This window comes from Schistocerca serialis, chromosome 2 (assembly GCF_023864345.2).
Source record: "Schistocerca serialis cubense isolate TAMUIC-IGC-003099 chromosome 2, iqSchSeri2.2, whole genome shotgun sequence".
Classification (NCBI taxonomy): Eukaryota; Metazoa; Arthropoda; class Insecta; order Orthoptera; family Acrididae; genus Schistocerca; species Schistocerca serialis.
In genome coordinates this window covers 221,483,461-221,511,045 of record NC_064639.1, presented here as the reverse complement: position 1 = coordinate 221,511,045, position 27,585 = coordinate 221,483,461, and the positions used below count along the sequence as shown (strand labels likewise).

At 45.2% G+C, this 27,585-nt stretch overlaps 1 protein-coding gene across 1 annotated transcript in view; it reads right to left on the bottom strand.

Moving 5' to 3' along the window:
- LOC126456966 (cullin-associated NEDD8-dissociated protein 1) overlaps nucleotides 1-27,585 on the bottom strand; it is a 158,835-nt gene that overhangs the window by 127,965 nt on the left and 3,285 nt on the right. The window contains exons 2-6 of the mRNA XM_050092903.1: nucleotides 27,301-27,470; nucleotides 27,002-27,215; nucleotides 24,381-24,529; nucleotides 9,873-10,016; nucleotides 9,626-9,788 (exon numbers count right to left, since the gene is read on the bottom strand). Of these exons, the coding sequence (XP_049948860.1) occupies nucleotides 9,626-9,788; nucleotides 9,873-10,016; nucleotides 24,381-24,529; nucleotides 27,002-27,215; nucleotides 27,301-27,470 (840 nt within the window). The remainder of the gene's footprint in view (nucleotides 1-9,625; nucleotides 9,789-9,872; nucleotides 10,017-24,380; nucleotides 24,530-27,001; nucleotides 27,216-27,300; nucleotides 27,471-27,585) is intronic.

The window sequence follows — 27,585 nt, the reverse complement described above, 5'->3', positions numbered from 1 at the left end:
TTCGCCATTGGCAGACTAGTAAAGAAGAACTGAAAAAAATAATATAAAATAAAAGGGAGGAAGGCTAAATGTGCAAACAGAGGACTTAATGCAAAAGGGCTAAAACTAGAAGAAGACATAGCAAAATGGATTTAAGGACACGGTCAAAATGGCATTTGAATTAATACAAAAATGATTCAAATACACACTTGTAAGCTAGTGCTACAATGGAACTTTAAGAGTGGATCTGGTTGGTGCTACAGGTTTATGAAGTGTCATGGACTTACCATGCGAACCAAAATCAAAATATCTCGGAAAATATCACAATAATACGAAGAGAAAATATTATCTTTCCACTGATTTATTATTCAACATCGGGGGGTGGGGGGGGGGGGGGGGGGGGGGTACAATGACAGCGTGGAACTAAGCCAATGAGCGAATATGGACGAAACGTCTCGAACATTTGATGTGCCAAACAACGGAACTGATGGCTTCAAAGGCACTAAAACTATAACATGTGGACCTAAAAAAATGCAATACACTGTTGTCCTTTCATGCTGTGCTGACGGTACTAAACTTAATCCCATGATCATCAAGCACAACCAATGCCAAAACTTTTCATACCACCAGGTGGTGGTGGTGGTCATGTACATGACACGGGTTCGATGGACAAGGCTGGTATGAAATTACGATTAATAGACTGTGGGAGAAAAGGAAAGGTGCTTCATAGAAGACGAGGTCTCCTCGTGCGCTAGATCAGTTTAGTACCCATCTGATAAGTTCTGTGAAAGAGAAACTGAGACAGGGAAATACAGAGCTTGCTGTTATTCTGGGAAGACTTACTCCACAATTGCAACTTCTTCATGTCGCCATAAATAAACCATTCGAAGAGTATATAACAGAGAAATGGAACAAATGGATGAAACCCAACATGAATTTATGCCGAAGGAAGCTTTAAAACAACTTACACTTTAACAAGTATAGCAGTGGATAAAAGAGTCATCACCTAGAGTGAGAGAGGACACTATTGTTACACCTTTCAGGAATTGCGGCATATGTAATGCTCTTGATGGCAGCGAAAAACATTTCATACACAAAGAGAACAATGATGACTAAGAAGAAGAAAGTTTAGAAGACAATTTCCAGGTGTTTTAAAGGTGAGTTCAGTTTTATAAACTGAAAAAAATTTTTTTGTCTGCCGATGCAATCTAATAATAAAAATGGTAAAAATATTATTTTTTAAAACGGCTTACAAATTAAATTGTGTCTCATAGTCCATAGTGTCTTACAGACCATAGAATACGATGTGACAAAAATTTGGCCACAAAATATGGGGTCTAGAAGGTGCTAGGCCATAAAATTAGTTATTTGAGAAAGTAAAATCAATGTGTGCAACATCAGGGCAATGCAGTTTGAACCACACGAATGATTCCTGTAGCCTCTTTCAAGGACGATCCCAGATAATTTGATGTTTTGAGGGCTTTGCCGCTGTCTTGGAAGTAGGAAATTCCAATAAACTTTATGTTATCCATGAACAGACTGCTGCCAGTCTGGTAGCAATACAGATCACATCACAAGTACCTAAGGAGTCGTGACTACAATGAGGGTTACCACAGATAAGAGTGTCTGACACTAGATAAGCGATGGCTTTATCAATACTATACAAAAGTACAGCATCTAACATTAAATGACCATCCTTGAAATATGTTCTGTGGATAGTTGTCTGTGCAGTTGCAAACCAATCATGGTTTATGAAGATTAAAGATTTGCTCATGAGGACATGATTAGCTCTGGAAAGGATCGTATGTGGTTATGGTTGGTTTGGGGGATTAAAGGGACCAGACTGCTACAGTCATCGGTCCCTTGTTCCAAATACAAAGAACACCCACAGAGAATAAAAACGAGGAACAGAAGAGATCACAGACAATACAGAACAAGAGAAACTGAGACAAAGAAAAGACAAAACGAACTAAAACCACACAGAGTTTGACGGTGGTTGGCCGACCATAGAAATAAAAAAGGAAAAGCCAACCACTTAGAAACACATTAAAAATCAGTTTAAAATCATAGGCCAAAGGCCAGAATCAACACAAAACAATAAAATAAAACAGAAACACTCAGATTAAATGATAAAATCCCCCTGCCCGAATAAAACGTAAAACTAAGTCAGCCATAGTGGAGTCGTCTGTTAAAAGGGCAGGGAGCGTAGCAGGCAGCGCAAATGTCTGCCTGACCACAGCGAAAAGGGGGCAGGCCAGCAAAATGTGGGCCACTGTCAAAGCCGCCCCACAGCGACATAGAGGAGGGTCCTCCCGGCGCAGTAAATAACTGTGTGTCAGCCGGGAGTGGCCAATGCGGAGCCGGCAAAGAACTACTGAGTCCCTGCGAGTGGCTCGCAGGGACGACCGCCACACAGCCGTCGTCTCCTTGACAGCACGGAGTTTATTGCGCATTGTCAGTTCGCGCCATTCATCGTCCCATAGCGCCAAGATTTTGCGGCGGAAGACTGCCCGCAAATCAGTCTCTGGGAGGCCAACGTCCAGAGATGGCTTACTGGTGGCCTCTTTCGCCAGGCGGTCAACATGTTCGTTACCCAGGATACCGACATGACCGGGGGTCCACACAAAGACCACAGAGCGGCCGCAACGGGCGAGAGTATGCAGAGACTCTTGGATAGCCATCACCAGACGAGAACGAGGGAAACACTGGTCGAGAGCTCGTAAACCGCTCAGGGAATCGCTACAGATGACGAAGGACTCACTTGAGCAGGAGCGGATATACTCAAGGGCACGAAAGATGGCGACCAGTTCAGCAGTGTAAACGCTGCAGCCATCCGGCAAGGAACGTTGTTCGGAATGGTCCCCTAGAGTGAGCGCATATCCGACACGACCAGCAACCATTGAACCGTCAGTGTAAACAACACCAGATCCCTGATACGTGGCCAGGATGGAATAAAAGCGGCGGCGGAAGGCCTCTGGAGGGACTGAGTCCTTAGGGCCCTGTGCCAAGTCGAGCCGAAGGCAAGGGCGACGAACACACCATGGGGGTGTATGCAAAGTAGCCCGGAAAGGAGGTGGAACAGTGAAAACCTGAAGCCCAGAGAGAAGCTCTTTGACGCGGGCCGCTATTGTACAACCAGACCGGGGCCGACGTTCTGGCATACGGACGACCGACCGCGGGAACAGGAGACGATAGTTTGGATGCCCGGGCGAGCTTAGAACATGGGCAGCATAAGCGGCCAGCAAACGTTGGCGTCGGAACCGCAGTGGAGGTACACCTGCCTCCACTAGTACGCTGTCCACAGGGCTGGTGGGGAAAGCATCAGTGGCAAGGCGTATCCCGCTGTGGAGAATTGGGTCCAGCACCCGTAACGCAGATGGGGATGCTGAGCCATAAGCCAGGCTCCCATAATCCAGACGGGACTGGATTAACGCCTGGTAGAGCCGCAACAGGGTAGAGCGGTCGGCGCCCCAGCGGGTGTGGCTCAAGCATCTCAGAGCGTTTAGATGCCGCCAACACGTCTGTTTAAGCTGCCGGATATGAGGCAGCCAAGTCAACCGGGCATCGAAAACCACCCCCAAAAACCTGTGGGTCTCCACCACAGCAAGGAGTTTGTCGGCAAGATAAAGCCGCGGCTCAGGATGGACTGTTCGACGCCGGCAGAAATGCATAACGCGGGTCTTGGCTGCCGAAAACTGAAACCCATGCGCTACAGCCCAAGACTGTGCCTTACGGATAGCGCCCTGTAGCTGACGTTCAACAGCTGCAATGCCAGTAGAGCTGTAGTAAAGGCAGAAGTCGTCAGCATACAGGGAAGCGGAGACAGAATTTCCCACGGCCGCAGCAAGCCCGTTAATGGCTATTAAAAACAGACAGACACTTAAAACAGACCCCTGTGGCACACCGTTCTCCTGGACGTGGGAGGAACTATACGAGGCCGCGACTTGCACGCGGAAGGTACGACACGACAGAAAATTGCGGATAAAAATCGGCAGAGGACCCCGAAGACCCCATCCATGAAGCGTAGAAAGAATGTGATGACGCCATGTCGTATCGTACGCCTTCCGCATGTCGAAAAAGACAGCGACCAGGTGCTGACGGCGGGCAAAAGCAGTACGGATGGCCGACTCCAGGCTCACCAGATTGTCGGTGGCGGAGCGGCCTCTACGGAACCCACCCTGAGACGGAGCCAGAAGGCCCCGAGATTCCAGTATCCAATGCAAGCGCCGGCTCACCATCCGTTCAAGCAACTTGCAAAGAACGTTGGTGAGGCTAATGGGACGGTAGCTGTCCACCTCCAGAGGAGTCTTTCCAGGTTTCAAAACGGGGATGACAATGCCTTCCCGCAATTGCGACGGAAACTCCCCCTCGACCCAAAGACGGTTGTAAAGATCGAGAATGCGCCGCTGGCAGTCCACTGAAAGGTGTTTCAGCATCTGACAGTGGATGCCATCTGGCCCAGGAGCGGTATCAGGGCAAGCAGCTAGGGCACCGCGAATTTCCCACTCACTGAATGGAGCATTGTAAGATTCCGGGTGGTTGGTGCGAAACGAAAGGCTCCGACGTTCCAGCCGCTCTTTAATGGAGCGGAAGGCCTGGGGGTAATTCGCAGAAGCGGAACTCATAGCAAAATGCACTGCTAAGCGATTTGCAATGACGTCGGAGTCAGTACAAACGGCTCCATTCAGTGAGAGCGCAGGGACGCTGGCAGGGGTCCGATAGCCGTAGACGCGTCGAATCTTGGCCCAGACCTGCGAGGGAGTGACATGGAGGCCAATGGTGGACACATACCGCTCCCAGCACTCCTCCTTGCCTTGGCGGATAAGGAGGCGGGCCCACGCAAGCAGCCGTTTGAAGGCGATAAGGTGGGCTAAGGAGGGATGTCGCTTGTGACGCTGGAGCGCCCGCCGGCGATCTTTAATCGCTTCAGCGATCTCAGGCGACCACCAAGGCACAGCCTTCCGCCGAGGGGACCCAGAAGAACGGGGAATGGCAGATTCGGCGGCAGTAATGATGCCGGTGGTGACCGATTGAACCACCGCATCAATGTCATCAGTAGAGAGAGGCTCAAAAGCGGCAGTGGAGGAGAACAAATCCCAGTCAGCCTTATTCATAGCCCATCTGCTAGGGCGCCCAGAAGAGTGACGCTGTGGTAGTGACAAAAAGAGCGGAAAGTGGTCACTACCACACAGGTCGTCATGCACACTCCATTGGACAGACGGTAAGAGGCTATGGCTACAGATGGAAAGGTCAATGGCGGAGTAGGTGCCATGCGCCACACTGAAGTGTGTGAAGGCACCATCATTTAACAGCGAGAGATCGAGCTGTGACAATAAATGCTCAACGATGGCGCCTCGACCTGTGGCCACTGACCCACCCCACAGAGGGTTATGGGCATTGAAGTCGCCCAATAGCAAGAAAGGTGGCGGCAATTGGGTGACCAGTGCAGCCAGGACATGCTGCGAGACATCACCATCCGGTGGAATGTAAAGACTGCAGATGGTAACAGCCTGTGGCGTCCACACGCGTACAGCGACGGCCTCTAAAGGCGTCTGGAGAGGGACAGACTCGCTGTGCAGAGTGTGAAGGACATATATGCAGACGCCACCAGACACCCTTTCATAAGCTGCTCGGTTCTTATAATAACCCCGATAGCCACGGAGGGCGGGGGTTCGCATCGCTAGAAACCAAGTTTCCTGGAGAGCAATGCAGAAGAAAGGGCGAAGGCTGATAAGTTGGCGGAGCTCAGCTAAATGGTGGAAGAAACCGCTGCAGTTCCACTGGAGGATGGTAGTGTTCATGGCGGACAAAGGCGTGACGGGACTGGGAAGGCAGATTACGCCGCTGGGTCACCTGCTGCCTCCGATTGAGCACCCGTGCTAGCGCTATCCATGGCGTCTGAGGGACCAGCGAGATCGAGGTCCTCAGCGGACGCCAGGATCTCCATCTCGTCCTCAGACGCAGATCTGGAAGGTGGCGGTGGGGTGGCTGCCACCGCGAGTTCCTTGGGCTTAGAGCTGCTCTTCTTTGATTTCTCACGCTGCTCCTTGGGTTTAACTGGCTGGGAGGGCTTCACCGATTCAGTCTCCGGGACTGAGGAGGATCGTGAAGCCTGTCGACCAGCTGATTGCGGGCACTTTCGCCACTGTCGGTCGTCAGCCTTCCCACTGGTGGAAACCTGGGAAGGGAGGGACCCGAGGGACCCCTTGCGAGCGTGAGAAGCCGAAGAAGTTGGACACTTCTCCGGCTTATAAGCAGGGACGGACGTCCCTGATGGGGGGGATGGTGTTGCCCCTGAGGTAGGTGGCGCAGGAGCAACCCGGTGGGTAGAGCCCCCCACTGGCAAGGGGGCAGGAGGAGTTGTACCACTCAGCGATCCGGCCGGAAGTCGCGAAACTGATGGGGCGAGCACAGGTGTTGTAGCAGTGGCGTAGGATGATGTCATTCTCACGGGATGTAATCGGTCGTATTTCCTTTTGGCCTCAGTATAAGTCAGTCGGTCCAGGGTCTTATATTCCATGATTTTGCGTTCTTTCTGGAAGATTCTGCAGTCTGGCGAGCAAGGTGAATGGTGCTCCCCGCAGTTGACACAGATGGGAGGCGGGGCACATGGAGTATCGGGATGAGACGGGCGTCCGCAATCTCGCCATGTGAGGCTGGAAGTGCAGCGGGAAGACATATGGCCGAACTTCCAGCACTTGAAGCACCGCATCGGGGGAGGAATATAGGGCCTGACGTCACATCGGTAAACTATCACCTTGACCTTTTCTGGTAACGTATCACCCTCGAAGGCCAAGATGAAGGCACCGGTAGCTATCTGATTTTCCTTTGGACCCCGATGAACGCGCCGGACGAAATGTACACCTCTGCGCTCTAAGTTGGCGCGCAGCTCGTCATCAGACTGCAAAAGAAAGTCCTTATGGTAAATAACTCCCTGGACCATATTTAAACTCTTATGCGGTGTGATCGTAACAGCAACATCCCCCAACTTGTCACAAGCAAGTAACCGTCGTAACTGGGCAGATGATGTCGTTTGGATCAGGACCGATCCAGAGCGCATTTTTGACAAGCCCTCCACCTCCCCAAACTTGTCCTCTAAATGCTCGACGAAGAACTGAGGCTTTGTGGAGAGAAAAGACTCCCCATCAGCTCTCGTACAAACTAAGAATCGGGGCGAATAATTGCTACTGCCATCCTGAGATTTACGTTCCTCCCACGGCGTGGCCAGAGAGGGGAACGTTTTCAGATTGTACTTTTCAGCATTAAATTGAGCCCGAGAACGCTTAGAGACTGCTGGCGGCTGGCCGCCAGCGAGAGATGATGTACCACGCTTCATTGCGGGTCATCCGCCCTGATGCCACCTTCTCCGACCAAGGGCCCTCCCCATGAGCGCCACCCAGCCGCAGCAATAGCCCCCTGGCAGGACGGCCATTGCCGGGAGTCCTGATGCCCCAAGGAGATGGGCATCTACTCCTTGGCATACGTGGGGAGTTAACGGCGCAGGCATCAGTAGAGCGATCCCTGTGTTGTCAGGGGGCTACAACCAAGAGGGTACATGGCGGCCCCACCACAACGGGCTGGCTACCGTGCTGGATCTTAGGTGCAAAACTGTCCAAGGTCGTCGTCGCAGTTAAAAGAAACACTGCAGATTGCAGCGTGGGAATCGCACCCAGGGACGTATCCTCGCCCAAGAGATGGAAAACGAGCGGGACCCCAGTGCAACGACGAAAAAGCCGGCTAAAGGTCTCAACGCACGACGGATACAGTGCACCATGTAAGGCGCCCTTCCCCAATTGGCTCGCTCTTCGGAATAATTTAGAAAGATGGAGGTCAAACCCGAGAGGGGACCATCACATAAGGCCGAAACATTTGAGACTCCTTTTAGTCGCCTCTTACGACAGGCAGGAATACCGCGGGCCTATTCTTATCCCCGAACCCGCAGGGGGAGTATGTGATTATCTTAGTATTCACAAATGTCATTAGTAAAAGTTCTCCAATAATCTATGAGCATGTATCCAGGGTGATTAGTTATCATCACTACACTTTTGTCATAATGGGCGGTATGTCATGAAGCTTATATGGTAATAGGTGGAAGAACAGTGGTGCCTCTTGTGAATCACCTCACAAGCACCACATGCCTGTGACAGATGGCTCATTTTCCATTTCACAGCTGACATTAGGTTACTATACTAAGACTATTATATAGTATTTAAATCTATTTATTGTTTATTTGAATACTGTTATGCTTATTTTAATATTTTGCAATTTTTGGGTAGGGTGTATTCTAATTAACAGCATAAATGCACACAGTTGAAAGAACATGATACAAGAAATAAACAAGCACAGTAAACATGGGTTCTATAAAAAGTATATCCTATGAGCTATGAGGACCTCCTAATCTTCAGCACTATGAAACACAGCTCTTCTACTTCAATCTCTTTGTTTCCACATTTTGAGAGGTGGTGGTAGTGTGGACCAATACAAGAAAAAAGCAATGGGTCTAGAAGGCATACCATAAGAGTTACGAGTACTTGTTCAGAACCAGATAAAATAAGAGTTAATATGACCTGAAATGCCTCATTCCTTTGAGGATTGTGAAACAAAAACAAACAAACAAACAACCACGATGCACGTATTTAGCATACAGTTCAAATTAGCACAAATGCAATTAACTTTATTTAAAACTTAGCTGCTTTAGTAGAAAGTATAATTATTTTTTGCATACAGTAAAATATTTTTGGGCAACATGAATGAAAGAAGTAGAATATCATGTCCCATTAGGACCATCAGTCTTGTGCTAAGTGTTCTGCTAGTGGTCCAGCTGTAGCTTTACACTATGAATTATGGAAATTAACCCTGACACCAGAAAACTTCAAAATTTACATCAGGATTTAACCTGAAATTTCAGTATTTATACATCACTGTGCCAGGGAAAGGTTGTAATACTTTCGGCAAAGCCATGTCCTGGATGGTGGGAAACTAGAAGCACTAAGCAGTTGTATATAGCTATGAAACCTGCCACAGCCACTCTTTTCCCAATGCACAATATCCCTTTTTAAACAGCCACACAATAAGTTGACAGTCATCAGATTAAACTATTGTCTGTCATCACTGGTGCAGGTGAGCACTATCAACATTTCAAACATATTTCTGCTGATTATTGAGTAATAAATCTCTTAATATACACAAATTTCAAAATTTTATTAATGTCAGTTCCAGGATTTTTCTGCCACTAATCACTCCTTTGACTTTTTTTTGCCTTAGTGAATGCTTTGCGTATGTGAAAAATGTCAAGTTATAGCAGGGCTCGGAGTCCAGATTAAACTGAAGGTTCCCCTAACCAGCTGGATAAATTGGAACATGGCTCTGACGTACACAAGGATATAAAATTTATGATACAGCTATGTCTGGTAAAGTACTGTGATGTTCAGTTCAACCTTTTGGTAAGGGAGATCTTAATTTCATATTTCTTTAAGGGTCAGCATGTCACCAAGGTAGGTTGTGTGTGTGTGTGTGTGTGTGTGTGTGTGTGTGTGTGTGTGTGTGTTATTTTAAATATCTCCATATTGGCAAAAAAAAAAATCACAGTGTTGCTTACACCACTGTAGTAGCACTTCTGAACATGAACAATCTGAATTACACTTACAGTATTGATGTGTGGAGTTATTTCTTTAGGACATCGATGGACAAATGCTTCAAAGGCTTGCAAGCAATATTCTCTCAATTCATCATCATCTTCTTTGCTATACTGTACTATGAGAGGCACTACTCTCTCAATGTGTTCCCCAAATCTGTGTCCAGCCTGTCGGCTAAATCACACAAATAAGAATTACTCACATATCATACTGGAACTTAATTATGCACACAAAAAGAAATATTTCACACAAACATACCAGATTGCTGCTATACACTGAATGTATGTACGTGTTGTAGAAGAATTAACATTTCTTGTTAACCCATCCAACAAGACATTTATAAGCTTCCCATAGATCTGATGGTTGCACGACATCACTAGATGACTCAAGGCAACAATTGTTCTGAAAAAATAGCAAGCAGTCAAGGCTAGCAATGCTTTTGGCCCACTCTCATTAAATTTACACAATGAACAATGTCTTATCTAACAACATTTAAATACTTGTTAATGGAGGAGCCAAAATCTTACAAGATGCTGCATCCAGTAAATATGAAGCAAATTACAAATCTCATTTCTCTCAGTGATACTCCAAGTGTAATATTTTTTCATATGGCTAACACCCAAGTCACATGGTACAGATATAAGCACAAAATAACCACTGTGTGGCATTCGCATCAATAAGAATTAAAATTGTTTATCAAACAATACAACTATGCCATGAAATTTATTTTTAAAAAATTGTCCAGTTTTTACACACACACACACACACACACACAAACTGAGACCTAGCTTATTATAGTACTAACATAATTATTTAATTGTATAGACAAAAATCTACTCATCAAGCAGCGGCAGAAGAAATACATAAAAGACTGTTGTGATTGTCAGGCTTTCGAAGCCAGTGGCTTCTCCTTCAGGCAGAACGGTTGAAGGGGAAGGAAGAAGGGTGAAGGGTGAAGGAAAAGGACTGGAAAGGTCTAGGAAAAGGGATAGGTTTTGGGAAAGTCACCCAGAACTGCGAGTCAGGGGATACTTACCATACAGGATGAAAAGTTGGTCTTTTAATAATTCCTGAAGGAAACTGTGCAGGCAGCAACGAAAGCTCCACGTGTAGAGAGTATGGAGGATACCAGTCCTCCAGCAGATGAAGACTCACTGCTACAGGATGCAGAGGCTGAAGGATCCTACTCCACGAGATCTACAGAGGCATCGGCAGTCTCCCTCTGTTGGTCCATGGAGTCCACGACAGAAAAACCAGTGACACGAAGGTCGGCTGGGCAAGAATATCACGTGGCAACACCATCAAAGAGGATCGCCAAGTTGGCAAAGGAGAAGACCATTTTTCTTTAATTGACTTCTTGGAGCCTTTAAGGTTGGCAGAGGAAGACTCTGATGTCTGTTGGCTAGAGGGACATAGGAAGTGTTCGAATGAGTATTCTTTGTCCTTTCCAGCCTGCCGGATTACTTCGCCCTGCGAGGCGGAAGTTTTATGGCTTGTTGCATAGCTGGAGGAGGAGAAGTTGCTGCTACCATGACACTGGGCGATTTTACAACCATGGTGCTGAATTTGAGGTCACATGTCTGTGTGGCCATGTCCTTCATGGAGCAAGACGTAGCAAGACTAGTACTGTAAGTGCCAGTTGGTAGAACACAGGGTTTGTGGCTGGCCAACACTTGCGAGCAACCAGGTAAGGTACTTTTTCCTTCGCCCAGATCTCCAGGACAGCCCGCTCTTCGACATACACAGAACAATCTCAGGAGAAGGCAGCATGTCGCCATTGCAGTTGATACAGCAGGGAGGAGGAGGCAGGCATTGCTCTCGTGAGCATCCCTACCACATTTGGCCGTGTGTCAACAGGACATTCGAGTGTGGTTGTGATGACGACACTGGTAGCACCACATCGGGCTCAGAATGTACAGCCTGACTGTGATAATTTCAGAGCCTGCTTTTATCTTTGATGGAAGCACCACTCTATCAAAAGTGAGAAAATCAATGTGTGTTTGCACTAAGGATGCATCCACTATTTTCATCACATGATGAACTGCAATGACACCCTGATCAGTGACGTACATTTGGATTCCTGCCTTGGTCAGACCATCGAGCAGCCACGTGTAAATAACACCACAGGAAGAATTCAGCATTCAATGGGTCTCAACACGAACAAGGTAGCCACGGAGGAGCGAAGCTGCAAGCAATAGTTGTGCTTGAGAATCAGAAGTAGTCAACAAAAGCAAAGTGCCATTTTGTAAACAAAAGCAACATTTCACAGGGTCAGCAATTGCATCAACTCCTTTCTGAATGATAAACGGATTTACCAGAGCAAAGGACTGACAGTCTTCAGTACATTAAATCAAGAGGAACCGTGGTGCAGCTGGGACTGTCTTGGAATCATTAGCCTCCTTCCATTTACATTTGGTAGACGTTGACTGTGAAGATGATTGGCTCATTGCGAGAAAATCCCCCATGATTGCCAGCATCTCTGATAGCATGCTCCTTCAAAGTGGGGACTGCTCTCAGGAAGAGGCATGCCCACCTTAGGTGATTGTTCACAACTCATGTCACACCTGCCAAACACTTAGCCAGCATGGTAGCTCAGCGTGTTCGGTCAGAGGGTTTAGCTACCCTCTGTAACAAAAAAACTGAGTGAACGAATCAATGATCAAACTGAACAGGCGTCATCAGACGTCTGCCACGAACAAATTCAATGAACAATCTAGAACAAAATGAGATAAAAACACCTGAAAGAGGGAGCAATCGGCAATTTGGGAAGGTAGCATCTCAGGCAATCACCCCTCCCTGGGCCCGGCCTGTACCAGGAGGTACGTGCGAACCCTACCTGTCAACCTGGGGCTGGGAATTGTGTGTTACCTAGTCACCTCTTACACATCAAATACGTGGGCTGGCCTTCAGGAGAGCACAGGGAGGAGGAGGAGGAAGAAGAAGAAGAAGAAGAAGAAGAAGAAGAAGAAAAATGGGCGCCTAGGCACAGGAAGAGTAGGAGAAGGGGAATGAAGAAAGAAAAAAGGAACAAAAAACAGTGAATAGACTGTTCTGATATCGGCTACTGAATGAGCAGAACACTTTTCCAAAAACATCCCAGACATGTTCCCCAAGGGAGAAGAGAAAGAATTGCTAGAAGACAGACATACAGCATGGAAGGGAAAAGATGCTGCGAAAGTTGGGGCCCCGTGGTAGCCAAACAAGAACCTGCCAAAGAATGGTAAACCCCCTGGGGCCCTGGGGATTGCGTTAACAGCTATTAGAAAAAGTACACTTAATACGGAACTCTGTGGAATGCCGTTCTTCTGGGTCAGCAGAGATCTGAGAAAAGTGCCAACATGGACTCCGAATAACTGGTGGGAATAAAAATCTTTAGGGGCCCCAAAGGCCCCACTCATGAAGCATAAGGTTGGTTGGTTTGTTTAAAAGAGGAAGGGAAGCGAATAAACTGCGAGGTCACTGGTACCTTGTTCCCAGTAAAATAATTACACAAGGGGAAGAAGAAAAGAAAGGAGATGTACAGCACAGTAACAGGAGAAACGAAGAACCAGAAGATTGACAGAAGGACAACCAACACTAGCACGGACACAACAGGAAAAGAAAACCACAGAGAGAAGCAAGAAATAGGTAGAAGGGATAAAAGCAAGAGGGCAGATGACAGTGGCTGGCTGACCACGAGAATAAAAAGGAAAAGCCAGCCACTCTGTGACGCATTAAAACACCCATCCTAAAAGCATTAGAGTGGAGGACACAAAGTGACAAAGGATATGCATTAAAACTTATATAGAATGATAAAACCCACAGTCACGTATAAAACATAAAACTAAAATAGCTGATGAGGTGTTGTCAGGTAAAATTAATGGCAACGAGTTCAGTAACTGAAGAGTCCGACACAGGGTGGACAAAGGAGGACAGCTCACCAAGATATGGGCCACTGTCAGCCGGGTGCCGCACTGACACTGAGGTGTGTCACCACGGCACAGGAGGTAGCCGTGTGTCACCCAAGCGTGGCCTGCAGAGAACCACAGAGTCCCCGCGAGAGGCCTGCAAGGAGGACTGCCACACATTCGTAGTCTCCTTAATAGCACGCAGTTTCTCGTGCATGCTGAGGTTATGCCATTTCGTCTCCCAAACCCACAAAACCTTGCGGCGTAGTACTGAAAGCAGGTCAGTTGCAGAGAAGCTGATCTCCATAAGCGATTTTCACCTAGCTTGTTTGGCCAGCCTGTCAGCAAGTTCATTGTCTGGGATTCCGACGTGGCCTGGGGTCCAGACAAACACCACTGAATGACTGGACTGTTCCAGGGCATTGATGGTCTCCTGGATGGTCGTTACCAAAGGATGATGATGGTCGCACTGGTCGATAGCTTATAGGTTGCTCAAGGAGTCAGTACACAGAAGAAATGACTCCCCAGGGCATGAACGGATGTGCTCAAGAGCACGAGATACAGCCAATAGCTCGGCAGTGAAAACACTGCAGCCATTGGGCGAGGAATGCTGTTCAATACGTCGTCCACAGACATACGCGAAGCCGATGTGACCATCAGCCATTGAGCCATCGGTGTAAACCACTTCCTAGCCTCGGTACATATCAAGAATCGAGAGGAAGTGGCAGCAGACAGCTGTGCGGTTAACTGAGTCCTTAGGGCCATGTGAAAGGTCCAGGCGAAGCTGCGGCCTACGTGCGCACCATGGAGGTGTATGTGAATGGACCTCAAGCATAGGTGGTAAAGCCAAGGACTCCAGTTCAGAAAGAAGGGATTGGATACAAACTGCAATTGGAAGTCCTGACCTGGGCCACTGATGCGGAGATGAACCACTGTGGGTGGGAAAAGGAAACGGTGATTCGGATGCGCAGGAGAACTACGAACACGTGCAACGTAATTGGCCAGCAGTTGAGCACGCCTAACCTGCAATGGAGGGACTCTGGCCTCCACAAGGATGCTGGTCACCAGACTCATCCTAAAAGCCCCTGTCACTACGCAAATGCCACAGTGGTGCACTGGGACGAGTAAAAGCAATAGCCGTCAAACCATAAACCAGACTCCCATAGTCACGGCAGGATTGAACAAGGCCTCTGTAGAGCTGCAGCAGCGTAGAGCGATTTGCATCCCAACTGGTGTTGCTCAGGTAGTGGAGAGCAGATGTTCCGCTTAAGCTGATGAAGGCGAGGAAGCCAAGTCAATCAGGCATCGAAAACCAATCCTAAGAATTGACATGTCTCCACTACAGTCAATGGATTGTCATTAAAGTAAAGTTCTGGTTCTGGATGAACGGTACAACGCCAACAGAAGTGCATAACACACGACTTTGTGGCTGAAAACTGGAAACAGTGGGCTAGAGCCCATGACTGCGTCTTGTGGATGGCTCCCTGTAGGAGCCGCTCAGCAACACCAGTACTGGTGGAGCAGTACGAAATGCAGAAGTCATCTGCATACAGAGAAGATGAGACGGACAGCCCTACAGCTGCTGCTAGACCGTTAATGGCTATTAAGGTTGGCGTCTGGAAAAGGCTGCTCGGATGGCAGACTCGAGGGACACAAGATTATCAGTGGTTGAGTGACCCTGGCACAAACCACCCTGATATGGAGCCAGTAGGCCATGTGACTCCAGGATCCAATGAAACCGCCGACACACCATACATTCTAGCAGCTCACAAAGAACGTTGGTGAGGCTGATGGGCCAATAGCCATCCAAATCAAGCAGGTTTTTGCCGGGTTTGAGCATCGGAATGATGGTGCTCTCCCGTCACTTCGATGGAAAGACCCCACCGCACTTGTAGTCAGATGAGGGATGTTTGATCATCTGACTGTGGATCCGATCTGGCCCAGGAGCTGTGTCAGGGCAATCTGCAAGGACACTGATGTGCTCCATGTCAGTAAATGGGGAATTATAGGATTCACTGTGGCGTGTAATGAACAAGTGTGTGCGTCAGTAGGTAACACGCGATTTATGTAACACCGGGAACACCTGTTGGGTTCTGGTACCTGAAAGCACACGTGAGCTTTGCCCAGACTTGAGAAGGTGACATATGCCACCTAATGGTCGAGACATCTCTTCGAACACTCCTGCTTCTGTCGTTTGATTAGTTGGTGACCACGGGCAAGGAGCCGTTTAAAGGCTATGAGGTGCTCCATGGAAGGGCGCAGCTGTAGAGATCGCCGATGCTCCTTAATTGCTTCAGCGACTTCCGGCGACCACCAAGAGCTGCCTTTTGCCGGGGGTACCCAAAGAGTGAGGGATTGTGTTTTCTGCCACAGAAATGATTGTTGTAGTCATCTGCTCAATCACCACATCCATGTTACCGTTTGAGAGAGATTCAACGGTGACAGCAGAGGTGAAAGTTTCCCAGTGCACCTTGTTTAAAGCCCATCTCGGCAGGTGTCCATGGGTTTAACGCCAGGGCAGTTACAGGAAGATAGGGAAGTTGTCACTACCACACAGGTCATCATGTGCTCTCCAGCAAATAGATGGGAGAAGTCCTGAGCTGTAAATTGATAAATCAATGGCCAAGTAACTACCATGAGCCACACTGAAATGTGTGGCGGCCCCAGTATGTAAGAGGCAGAGGTCGAGCTGAAACAGTAAAGTTTCGACATCTCTGCCTCGGCCAGTATGCAAGGTGCCACCCCAAAAGGGGTTATGGGCATTAAAAGCTCCAAAACGTAGGAAAGGTTTGGGGAGTTGATCAGTAAGTGCAGTTAATACATTCAGGGATACTGCACCATCTGGAGGAAGATATACATTGCAGACAGTTATTTCCTGTGTCATCCTTATTCTGACGGCCACAGCTTCCAGATAGGTTTACAGGGGCACAGTTTCACTACAGACGGAGTTCAGGACATAAACACCTGACACTCAATTATAGTCGCTACAGTTACTGTAGTATACCTTATAGCCACGGAGGGCAGGGGTCCGTATTGCTGGGAACAGAAAGCAGGTGTAAAGCTCAACAGTTGCTGTAGCTCAGCCAGGCGGTGGAAAAAACCGCCGCAATTCCACTGGAGGATGACGTATCATGAGACTGGGAAGAACATAGGCGGGAAGCTTCAGCCTGCCATTTCCAGAGGAGGAGGGCAGCTGGATATGAGGCTGACTCATGCCATTGCGAAATGGGTCGCAAGGTGTTCTGGAGGAACTGATGGATCTATACAAAGGCCACCTGGAAGAGCAAGGTCAGCAATGAAAGACTGCCACTGACAACCTTCGAGGTTGCAGAGTGTAGCCCATACAAATGATGAAGGAACAGAAGAACCTAGAGAGAAGACAAAGCGTTCCCAACATACCCATTTGCTCTGTTTTATTAAGTAACAGGCTTTTGTTCAAAAATGTTGGAAGGTAATAAGACTGACTAAGATGAAGTGTGCCATTTTAAGATGTTGCAAGGTGCAATGACGATCACAAATAGTGGTGGCAATGCCCATGCCCCACCATAGAACTGGCTGACAGTGAACAGGGCCCATCAAGCAGGGAATGGCAATGCCAGCAGCATGGATTAACTTATCGGACAGATCACAGTAGTCCATCAACACAACTTGACAAAGGTGAAAACACGACGTGGGAGGTACATAAAGGCCAATCAGCATCGTGGAAAGCCCAGCAAAACAACCTGCAACCTGGTCAGCGAGAGGCAGGATGGGAATGAGAGAATCAACAGGAATCGGTCAAAAGGAAAGGAGAAGAAAGTGAAAGATCAATGGCAGAAAAGGTGCCTTATGCAGCACTAAAATGAGTAGGGAACCATCATTCAGAAGGTACAGGTCATGGCAAGAAATTGGTCAATGAGGAGCCCCCAAATAGCTGAAGAAGCACAGCCCCAAAAGGCGTGATGAGTATTAAAATCTTCAAGGAGGATGAAGGTTGGTTGGTTGGTTTGGGGAAGCAGACCAGACAGCGTGGTCATTGGTCTCATCGGATTCGGGAAGGATTGGGAAGGAAGTCGGCCGTGCCCCTTCAGAGGAACCATCCCGGCAGTTGCCTGGAGTGATTTAGGGAAATCACAGAAAACCGAAATCAGGATGGCCGGACGCGGGATTGAACCGTCGTCCTCCCGAATGCGAGTCCAGTGTCTAACCACTGCGCCACCCCGCTCGGTGAGGATGAAGGGATGGAGGGATGGAGGAGTTGCTGAAGGACGGCAGTTAGGGCAGCAGATGCAAGTGAGCTCTCAGGAGGGAGATAAGAGACTGCAAACCGTGATGGCAGAGTCAAGTGGACCGAACAGCAACCACTTCCAATTGGGTACAAAGTGAGATCCACGTACCAACAATATCTGTATGGACCAACCTGCAGACACCACCAGAAGCCATCAAAGGGCCCCCCAAAAACCCCCAAAAACAGATGGTGAGTGAGCATAAGTGAAATGAGATTTCTGAAGAATGACAAGCTGCTGCATAAAAGATAATTAGGTATTGCACCTCTCAGAGGTGATAGTAGTACCCATTATAGGTCCACTGAATAATCAAGGAGCAGGTATCCAAATGGGAGGCAAACAGGTTGGAACCAATCACTCTGCCGGGTCACCATCCGTCACCAACAACAATGGGGTGACATCCGTAAAGAAGATGTCACACTCAGGTTGCGAAGGGTGGAGATGACACCTCCGGGGGCACTGGAGGAGGAGGAGGGTGATCTTGTCCTTTGACTACTTATGTTTCTTCTCCTCCTCCTCCTCCTCCTCCAGTCGAGGAGGGCAGGGCACAGAGGAAGAGTAGGCTTCTGCAAGATCCGGAACTGATAGAGAGCAGATGACATTGGGACAAACGGACTGTGATATGTGGCTGAGTTGTAGTAGAAGGTCTCCAGCCTGAGAGGCACCGGGGAGAGGTATCCCGGGAGAAAGCCCCATCACTGGCAGGCACCAAAGAAGGGGGCACTTCTTCGGCCAGGGAGGAGGAGCAGCACCCGGAGGGGAGTGCGTGGGCACCAAAGGGGAGTGTGAGAGGACAGGGGAACAGGATTGGGTTAAAGAAGAGGGAGGAGGGGAAAGTACGAAATGGGGGCAAAAGTAGAAGTCATCGACACAGGAAGAAATCAGTCACACACGGGTGAAGGAACACAGGGGCTCCCCTCATGAAGTGGGTGTCCAGTCACCACAAAGAGGGTCTACTGTACATCAGGTACATACATCCCCAAAATGCAAGCACCAAAAGCACCTCATGGGTGGTGAGACATATGGCTTCACATCAAACCGGTAACACATAACCTTGACTACCTCTGCGAGGCTATCTCCCTCAAAAGCTAGAATGATGGCACCGGTATTGAACTGTTGTCCTTACAAACTTTCTGCACACGCCAAACAGAATAAACTTCCTGTTGCTCCAGATTGGCCCAGAGTTCCTCATTAGTTTGAAGGATGAGGTCTCTATGAAAAATGACCCCATGGATCATATTCAAACACTGCTGAGATGTAACAGACATCAGGATGTCACTAAGATGATGATCACAAGCACAGAGATCTGCAGATTGGGCAGCAAAACTAGTTCTGATCAACAGGGAACCCGATTGTGTCTTACTCAGAGACTGCACTTCACCAAACTGGTCTTTGATATTTTCCAAAAAACATAAAAGCTTTGTGGCGGTGAATGTGTCCCTGCCCATCCAAGAATGGACCAGGTAGCAGAGAAAGTGTTTCATCCCAAGCCGGCAACCATGGCTCTCCTTCCAGGGTGTAACCAGGGAAGGGAAGGCCACAGAGTCAAGAAGCAGCATTCAATGATACCTGTATTAGAAGGGGCTCAGCCAAATCAGTACATAACAGTTCCACGACATGGACGGTTTACTTGTGCTGGTGACCTAGAGAGATGGAGGGGGGCTACAGCAGGGTAGGAAGAGAGGGATGTGTCCCTGCCCATCCAAGAATGGACCAGGTAGCAGAGAAAGTGTTTCATCCCAAGCCGGCAACCATGGCCCTCCTTCCAGGGTGTAACCAGGGAAGGGAAGGCCACAGAGTCAAGAAGCAGCATTCAATGATACCTGTATTAGAAGGGGCTCAGCCAAATCAGTACATAACAGTTCCACGACATGGACGGTTTACTTGTGCTGGTGACCTAGAGAGATGGAGGGGGGCTACAGCAGGGTAGGAAGAGGGGGATGTGTCCCTGCCCATCCAAGAATGGACCAGGTAGCAGAGAAAGTGTTTCATCCCAAGCCGGCAACCATGGCCCTCCTTCCAGGGTGTAACCAGGGAAGGGAAGGCCACAGAGTCAAGAAGCAGCATTCAATGATACCTGTATTAGAAGGGGCTCAGCCAAATCAGTACATAACAGTTCCACGACATGGACGGTTTACTTGTGCTGGTGACCTAGAGAGATGGAGGGGGGCTACAGCAGGGTAGGAAGAGGGGGGAGAAATCCACACTGTAGATGCTAAGGAGGGAGTTCTTCCCCAAATGGCTCACACTAAGAGCTAAAATTTAAAAAGTGGAGCACAAAACCCACAAAGTGACCAAAAATGCCTAAAAGGAAAAATGAAAGAGTAAAGGAAAGGGGAACAAAACCACAAGGAATACAGGAAATCAGGTGGATAGCCATATTAATGGAAGTAAGAACACCAGGAGAGGGGAAGGAGGGGGAAGAGCAAGGACGGACATGGAGAGGCACAGGGAAGGAAATGCAGCTCTGGAGGGAAGAATGGGCTGCAATTTATTCAATGTTTACATTTTGATAACACAAGGAGAAGTAAAATAAATAAAAAGAATTAATTCTTATCTGCACTGCCTATTTCGGCTACTGTCACATGTGGTACCACCGCTTTTAATCACAATTGTCACCATCCTAACAGGACGGCTTTGAAACTTATATCTTTGTTGTCACATACATTTGCCTACTTCTTCTGAGTATGATGCGATTTCTGAGGTTGTGGTTACTGTGCAAACCAAGAACACGGCTGTTTTTTTCTGAAAACATTGCGGATTTTGCTTCTACACTGACGTGAGAATGTTACAGAATCTCCTGCTTCCAAAGATATCGTCTTCATGCCACTCCCACTGCTTATGTAAACCAGCAGATGGCACACACCCTATCATTCCCATCATATCTGACGTCGAGTGTCATCTGGGACTGCTGATATTTTTAAAAATATTGAAAATATGATATATCAGTATTTAAAAAATGTCATTATCGGCACTTAATATATAAAAAAAAGTATCAATATAGCGACAAAAAAACATCGATGTTCTGGTCTATAAAAATATTGCCTGCACATTGTAAATATAATGCCAGTTTTAGAGCCATATATTTAAGTATTGATTTATTTAAATTTATTATTAGACATTCTGTATGTCAACAAGTTAGCAACCTGCCTATCTCTCCCCCCCCCCCCCCCACACACACACACACACACACACGAAACTAAAAGGAAAATGATGCACATTCACACTTGGCAATGAGCACTTTGCTAACAATGGTAGTTGCACGTAAGTGGCACAATAAAAGGTGTCTGATGGGTCCGCTGTTTGGTTTTGTCGCATATCTGATTTGTCCCTAACACTTCATATTGACTTCATGTTTTTTTCATTTCTGCCAACACCAGCGTCCTAGCAGCAGTTGTCTAAAAAATGGTGTAATTAAGTTAGACACTGCAGTTTCTGTTGGTAGCACCAAGCGCAGAGTACATTAGCGTTTCCCCTCACACCACCCACTGCAAAGACCAATGTTGTCATTTAGATTTTTTTATCATTTTTTGAAGAATGTTGATGTGAAAAAGCAACACACTAGTTGCATTAAAAATTGTTTTTCATTGCAATGTGTGCTATTTCTTCACATCAGAAATTTTGTTATTCTATCCCTCCCCCTCCCCCCCTGCCACACAGTGCAACCTTACTACTACTACTACTACTACTACTACTACTATTACTATGCGCCACTTATACTTGCTTCGCACAGTCAAAGAGAAGCAGAATTATGTTCGACTACAATTTCAAAAGAACCATTTCAAACATTTAACAAAACCTGCGAAAAAAATATAATACAAAATAAGAATATTGACACTCAAGATTGGCATTTTGATACTGACATATCTTGGCCAAAAACATTGCTGATAAAGTCTCACTATTTTTTGGAAGAAATATCAATATACCAATATTTTATCGCCAGCCCTAGTGTCAACAACACTGCTGCATGACATACAGAAGTATGCCACTGGCCCCAGTCTAGACTTTTAGCATCTCTTGCAGAAATTTCAGCTTTTGTCAAGTATTTGTCTAATTTTAAACTCAATTCGATTCAGAATACAAATGTATTCAGGCAATCTGCAGTTTGAAGAAGCAGATGTTCATAAAACACCAACGTACACATTATACATTCCCATGGCTGGCAGCACAATGAAATTTGCTGTGCACAAACTACTCCCCTCCCTGCGTTCATTGTTCTCAGCCAAGCTGGTGTCACTGATCCCCCTTCCCCAACCCTTTCATAGTGCTGCTTGTGTCTGTATATGTGTGGATGGATTGTGTGTGTGTGTGTGTGTGTGTGTGTGTGTGTGTGTGTGTGTGTGCGCGCGCGCACACACATCCATCCACACATATACAGACACAAGCAGATGTGTGATGTCTGCTTGTGTCTGTCCTTTTTTCCCCCTAAGGTAAGTCTTTCCGCTCCCGGGATTGGAATGGCTCCTTACCCTCTCCCTTGTAACTCACTTCCTTTCGTCTTTCCCTCTCCTTCCCTCTTTCCTGATGAGGCAACAGTTTGTTGCGAAAGCTTGAATTGTGTGTGTATGTATGTGTCTGTCTGTGTTTCTATCGACCTGCCAGCGCTTTCGTATGGTAAGTCACATCATCTTGCAATGTTTCATTATTTAAATAGTAACTGACCAGTTGCAGACTTTCCAAAAACATCAGTTATGATGGATGAAATTAAGTTAAGCATTTCTACTTCCCAGAAAGTTAGCAATTCCAGTTACATCACAGCTAAATGTAAACAATAAACAAATCCCTGGCGAGTATTTTGATGACTATTATGTACATACATTGTAAATTATCTAAGAAAATGCAAGGGGGGATACTACATGTAACTTTCAATGCTTAAAATTCTATTTTCCCCGTTTTACATTTTACAACTTTTTTTTAAGGTCCCTTGAAAAGTGTAAAATCAGGTTTCACTGTATCTTTAAACAGTTCAGTCTGTATAAGTAAAATTAATATATTCAATTTGCTTGTGGTTAATTAATTCATTTAAAAAGTTATTTTACATAACTGGGTGCAGTTGTCAATGAGAGTGTTATGGATTAGATTTGAGTTTGTACGTCTCCTTTTACAAGTACTATCAAAATGAAATCACTGAGACAGAATGGAGTTTTGATACAAATATCATAAAACTTTAGGCTCATTTTTGCTTGTTATTTAGGAGGATAATATGTTTTAGGCATTGTTACTTCTTGGAAATTTTGAGAAGTAGGATTTTATTTAGAAAAATTTCTGATTTTCTCTCAATTTTATCACAAGAAATGATGAATGGCTGAAATATGGATGTTCCAATGTTTCCAAAGTGAAACCTCCTCCTTGAACCAACTGCTTTTTTTCCTTCGTTTTTTCTTGTATCTGTTGCTTATTACAACAAAGATTGATTTTCTGAAAAAAATTTACAATTATATTCCAGGGTGCAGCAACCACCTCCTTACAACAATCTATTGTTTACTTTTTGCCAATTTCTTATTGTGTTCATTGCTTACTATGACAGTACACAATTATATGAAAACTTTTAAAATTGTGATTTTTTTTTCCATTTTGTTGGGACTCACAAGGTTAACTATTGTTCCTCGAAAATCCATTACACACTACTCTAAAATCTTTGGAGTGTGTTTTACCTTTTCCTATGGTCCACACAGATGGAATATTCTAGGAACTTTAAATGGGCAGCTGCCTGCTTCTACTTAGACAGTTTAAGCCATAACTGGTGATCTCCGTCTTACACACTCTCCTTGTAAGTCATGTATGACTGGTAAAGACAATTTTTGAAGGGGCATTAGGAGGAAAGAATAAAGCACAACCCAGACTAAAATATCTTGACTAATTAATAATATAAAAAGGCTGCAAAAGTTACAATTGGCTGAGTAAACTAGCAAACACATCATATGCTACAAAATGGCACTAAAACCTATAGATTGATTACAGAAGTAGATACTTGACAGAACCACAGACAAAACCCACATAATCTTACTAATACTGACAGCAAATACATATCTTTATTCACTGACATAATCTGTTCTTAACTTTTCTGTAACTCACTTCAATTTGCAGACAATTCATACTACAGATACCAGTTTATGTACACTGCTGCTTAAAGTACAAATTATGTGACATGTTAATATCATATTCACAAGTTTTTTATGTAATGCCACCCGAAACCCTATCTATCTCACATACAATTAGCTCATTTCATAATGATATCATGCCAATATTACTGATCATAATGTTTAACTTAATAATACTAATGCATTTTCATTAATTATTCCCTTCCATTAAATGTAAATGTCATGTACGATGAACTGTTATCTCCTTGTTGCAAATTACTGTGTATTAATTATAATTCTAGGTGTATGTTCTAAGGTATGACAAATGTTGGTGAAATGTTTGAAGTAATTGAGTTCTATATGACATAGTTTCAATCAGGAAGCAAAATATTTATAACAGCACTAATTCACTTTTTTATTTTAACTTTTTCATATTATAACAAGAGTTGAACACTCGGGTAAAATTACTCCTGCACAGGTGATTGGACTCCAACAACCATCAAATACTGAAGTAGGCTAAGGAAGGAACTATACCTTTTTCTGACAGCCTGGCGAGGTGACGACAACTGTGGTATCAATGCAGTAAGTATTGTGGTATGAAAACTGAGCAACAGGCCACCAAATCTTGAAAGCAGATCAGCCAATATGTCCAAAGCTTCCAGCTGAACAGACACGTCTTCCTTCTGAAAATTGGTTATCATTGTCAGCCACAAAATTGGACCAAGTAAGTGCACTCATCCATACAGACAAAGCAGCAGGCATGCGCGCCCACACAAATAAGCGAGCTTAAGCATGCACACAGGGAACAGTATCACCCTTATTACCTGACAAACCAAACTGAATATTTGGCGAGGATGGTTGCAATTTTGTGTTTACACTTGAGAAACAGGAAGGACAGGTAGTAGCACCATACACTCCAGTATTCTTGCAAGTGGAACATCGCCACAAGCTGAAAGTCTGCACATAAATACCCTGCATAGTACAATCAGACTTGTCCTTTCAATTGATAATATTCTTTAGACACTATCACTTTGCCAGCATTTATCCACAGAATCCATACTTATCTAAATAAACCACTGCTCATTTTAATTCTTATAGCTAATATGTTTGTAAAAACTTCATTTAATTTGCCACCCTCTCTTTTCTTTGCGCACAAAGAGTGTGTGTGCACGCGCGCGCAAGAACAAAGTATGTTACCAATGTTTCTGTAATGATTTCCACTCTCAAAATTATGAATTTTAACATAATAAATGAATCTGAATGTACCTGCTGCACATTAAACACGAAAATTCTATTTCTTTTCTCCACGTCCACTCTGTACCCAGTGTAATAAAGGTAATTATCAGCTGTTATAAAAAAAAAAAGCTGTTCAACAATACATGGAGACTGAAAAGAAAAAAAAAAAAGAAAAAAATCTTTACAGCAGTACCTAACCCTTGGGACTCTACACATGGTACTACTACACTGCTTTGCAAACTGTAGTCTTTTACTGGATGGTAAGTAAATTTCTCTCATTGACGTCTTGACCAAAAGCCCATCAGGCTGAAAAGCTTTAATACTTATAGATGGTACCTTAAAAAAGATCACGATTCAGTCCATTCTCCGATTCCCATCCCCACATCCTTCTCTTGTCTGAATTTCTTTGCTAACTTTGAAGTTCTGCGTCATATAAGCAAAATGTCTCAGTAAAGTTACTAGGCCTATTTCCTTGTATCATTCATTATGTTGTAAAAGTTGATGCCAAGTAATACATTTATCCAAATGGTCAAATTCATTCTCACTACTTTTTCTTTGTAGTAATTACTTTAAATCCACTCATCTTAGCATCATTTCCCATCGATTATAATTTGCACAACACCCACTTGCTCAGATTTAACCTTCTACTTGCACATTCCGTCACCCTTTCTGCCTGCACTGTCACTGTTTCTCATCACCAATAAATTTAATTTTGTTAACAGCACACTTCCATTGTCAGCTAACAATGTTTATCATTTTCAAGTTAATCCTGACTGTACCTAGTTACACAACCAAGTTCATTCTCACTAAAGGCAGCAGGTCACTTTTCTGCTTCTTTCTCAGAAGTTCATCTAAAAACTTTTGTAACCTTCACATGAGCCACCCCACAATGCAGTCAAGTTACCATGCCAAGAAAGGAGCCAAGGAGACTTCATGGCTAAAGTCTAGATTGGGGACCACAGCATTCACAGTCTTATTTCTCTCCCATGCATAGGATGACAATGCATCAGTTTCATGTAGCCAATGGTATTATCATTTCACATAACCAGTAAAAGAGGAGAAAAGAGACAATGTTTTTCTAGTGCCAAAATTGAGACCGAAAAGTGATAATTTGGTTGACAGTTGGCAAAACCAGTGATATATAAAATAGTAATAAATTTTGCCTCTGAACCTTGTGGTGACACAATGATCTGTGGCATGGCCCGAGGTCTAGGCTTGGTTAGAAGTTGACAATTTGGTTGTAAGCTGGCAAAGCCAACAACTATGATATGACATGCATTTGATAAAATTCCTCTGTCTCTTGCTACAGAACACATTATCTGCCTCTTTCTCCCTCATTGGCTGCTTAGAAACAGCAGCTGACACAGCCACTTCCATCTCCATTGTATCTCATGGCAAGTGCTGACAACACTGCAGCACGAAACATGTAAATATGTTACTGGCCTCACTCTAGACTTTTATTGGTTTCATTGTTGTAATGGAGATTTCCCGTCCAAAAATCATGATTTAAGTTTTCAGTGGTTTGTCTAGATCACTTCACCACATTACAGTATGCCCAGTCTTTGATGACCATGTCATTGACAAGACATTTAACAGTTACTACTTCAGCAACCCATGTCCAAAGCAGTGCAAACAGTTTCAGGAAATAGTTGACTTCTTCGCACCTGCTGAACTCCCACCCTGTCCTCAATTCAGCACAATAAAACTCTCATCAAATGTAAAGTTATCTTTTAAGACGATTAGAGGATCCCAGTGCATAAGGATGGTCCACAAGGAAATGTAAACAATGCAAAAAAATTATATCTGTTAAAAATTACACAATGTACTTATAAGCTCGCCTGTCAAGCAATAAAAATATATGTAATTGCAACTTTAAGAGCTAAAATAAAAATTTAGAGCACACGAACCAAAGTACTCACCTTTTCTATGGCACTACTGAGACGCCCCGTTATACGTTTACAAACATTCGTGGCTAGTGCACTTGAGGCCAAAGGCAATTCACTGATAACTGTCTTTAGGCCTATACTGGAAATATCTCTAAGTTGTTCTTTATCAGAGACCATGTTCCCACACAGGGCATCTACTATTGTCTCCACTTGATATTCTTTCACTTTGTTTACTAATGGTCCCAAGCTAATAGTAAAAATAAAAAAGAAACATAAATATTTACTTCACATTATATAAAAATTACAGAAACAAAGAAGGCATATATTCTCACCACTTCACTGCCAAATTTTGAACTTCTCCATTTTTATCTTCTAGTAAACGAAGCAGCATTTTTACAACTTTTCTTTCTGAATCATCATCTAACTTAATACTATCTTTCTGAAGTTCCGTCATAAGGTCATTTGTAGCCATAAACCTGAAATCTTTATCACTTGACGTCATCTGGAAATAAACATTATTGAAAATTTATTTCTTGTAGTAGTAAGCAGCAGTCACTGGAATGTACTTATGGTATAAGCAGCTCTTGCAGCATGTGCTGATGTTGGCAATGCGTTGA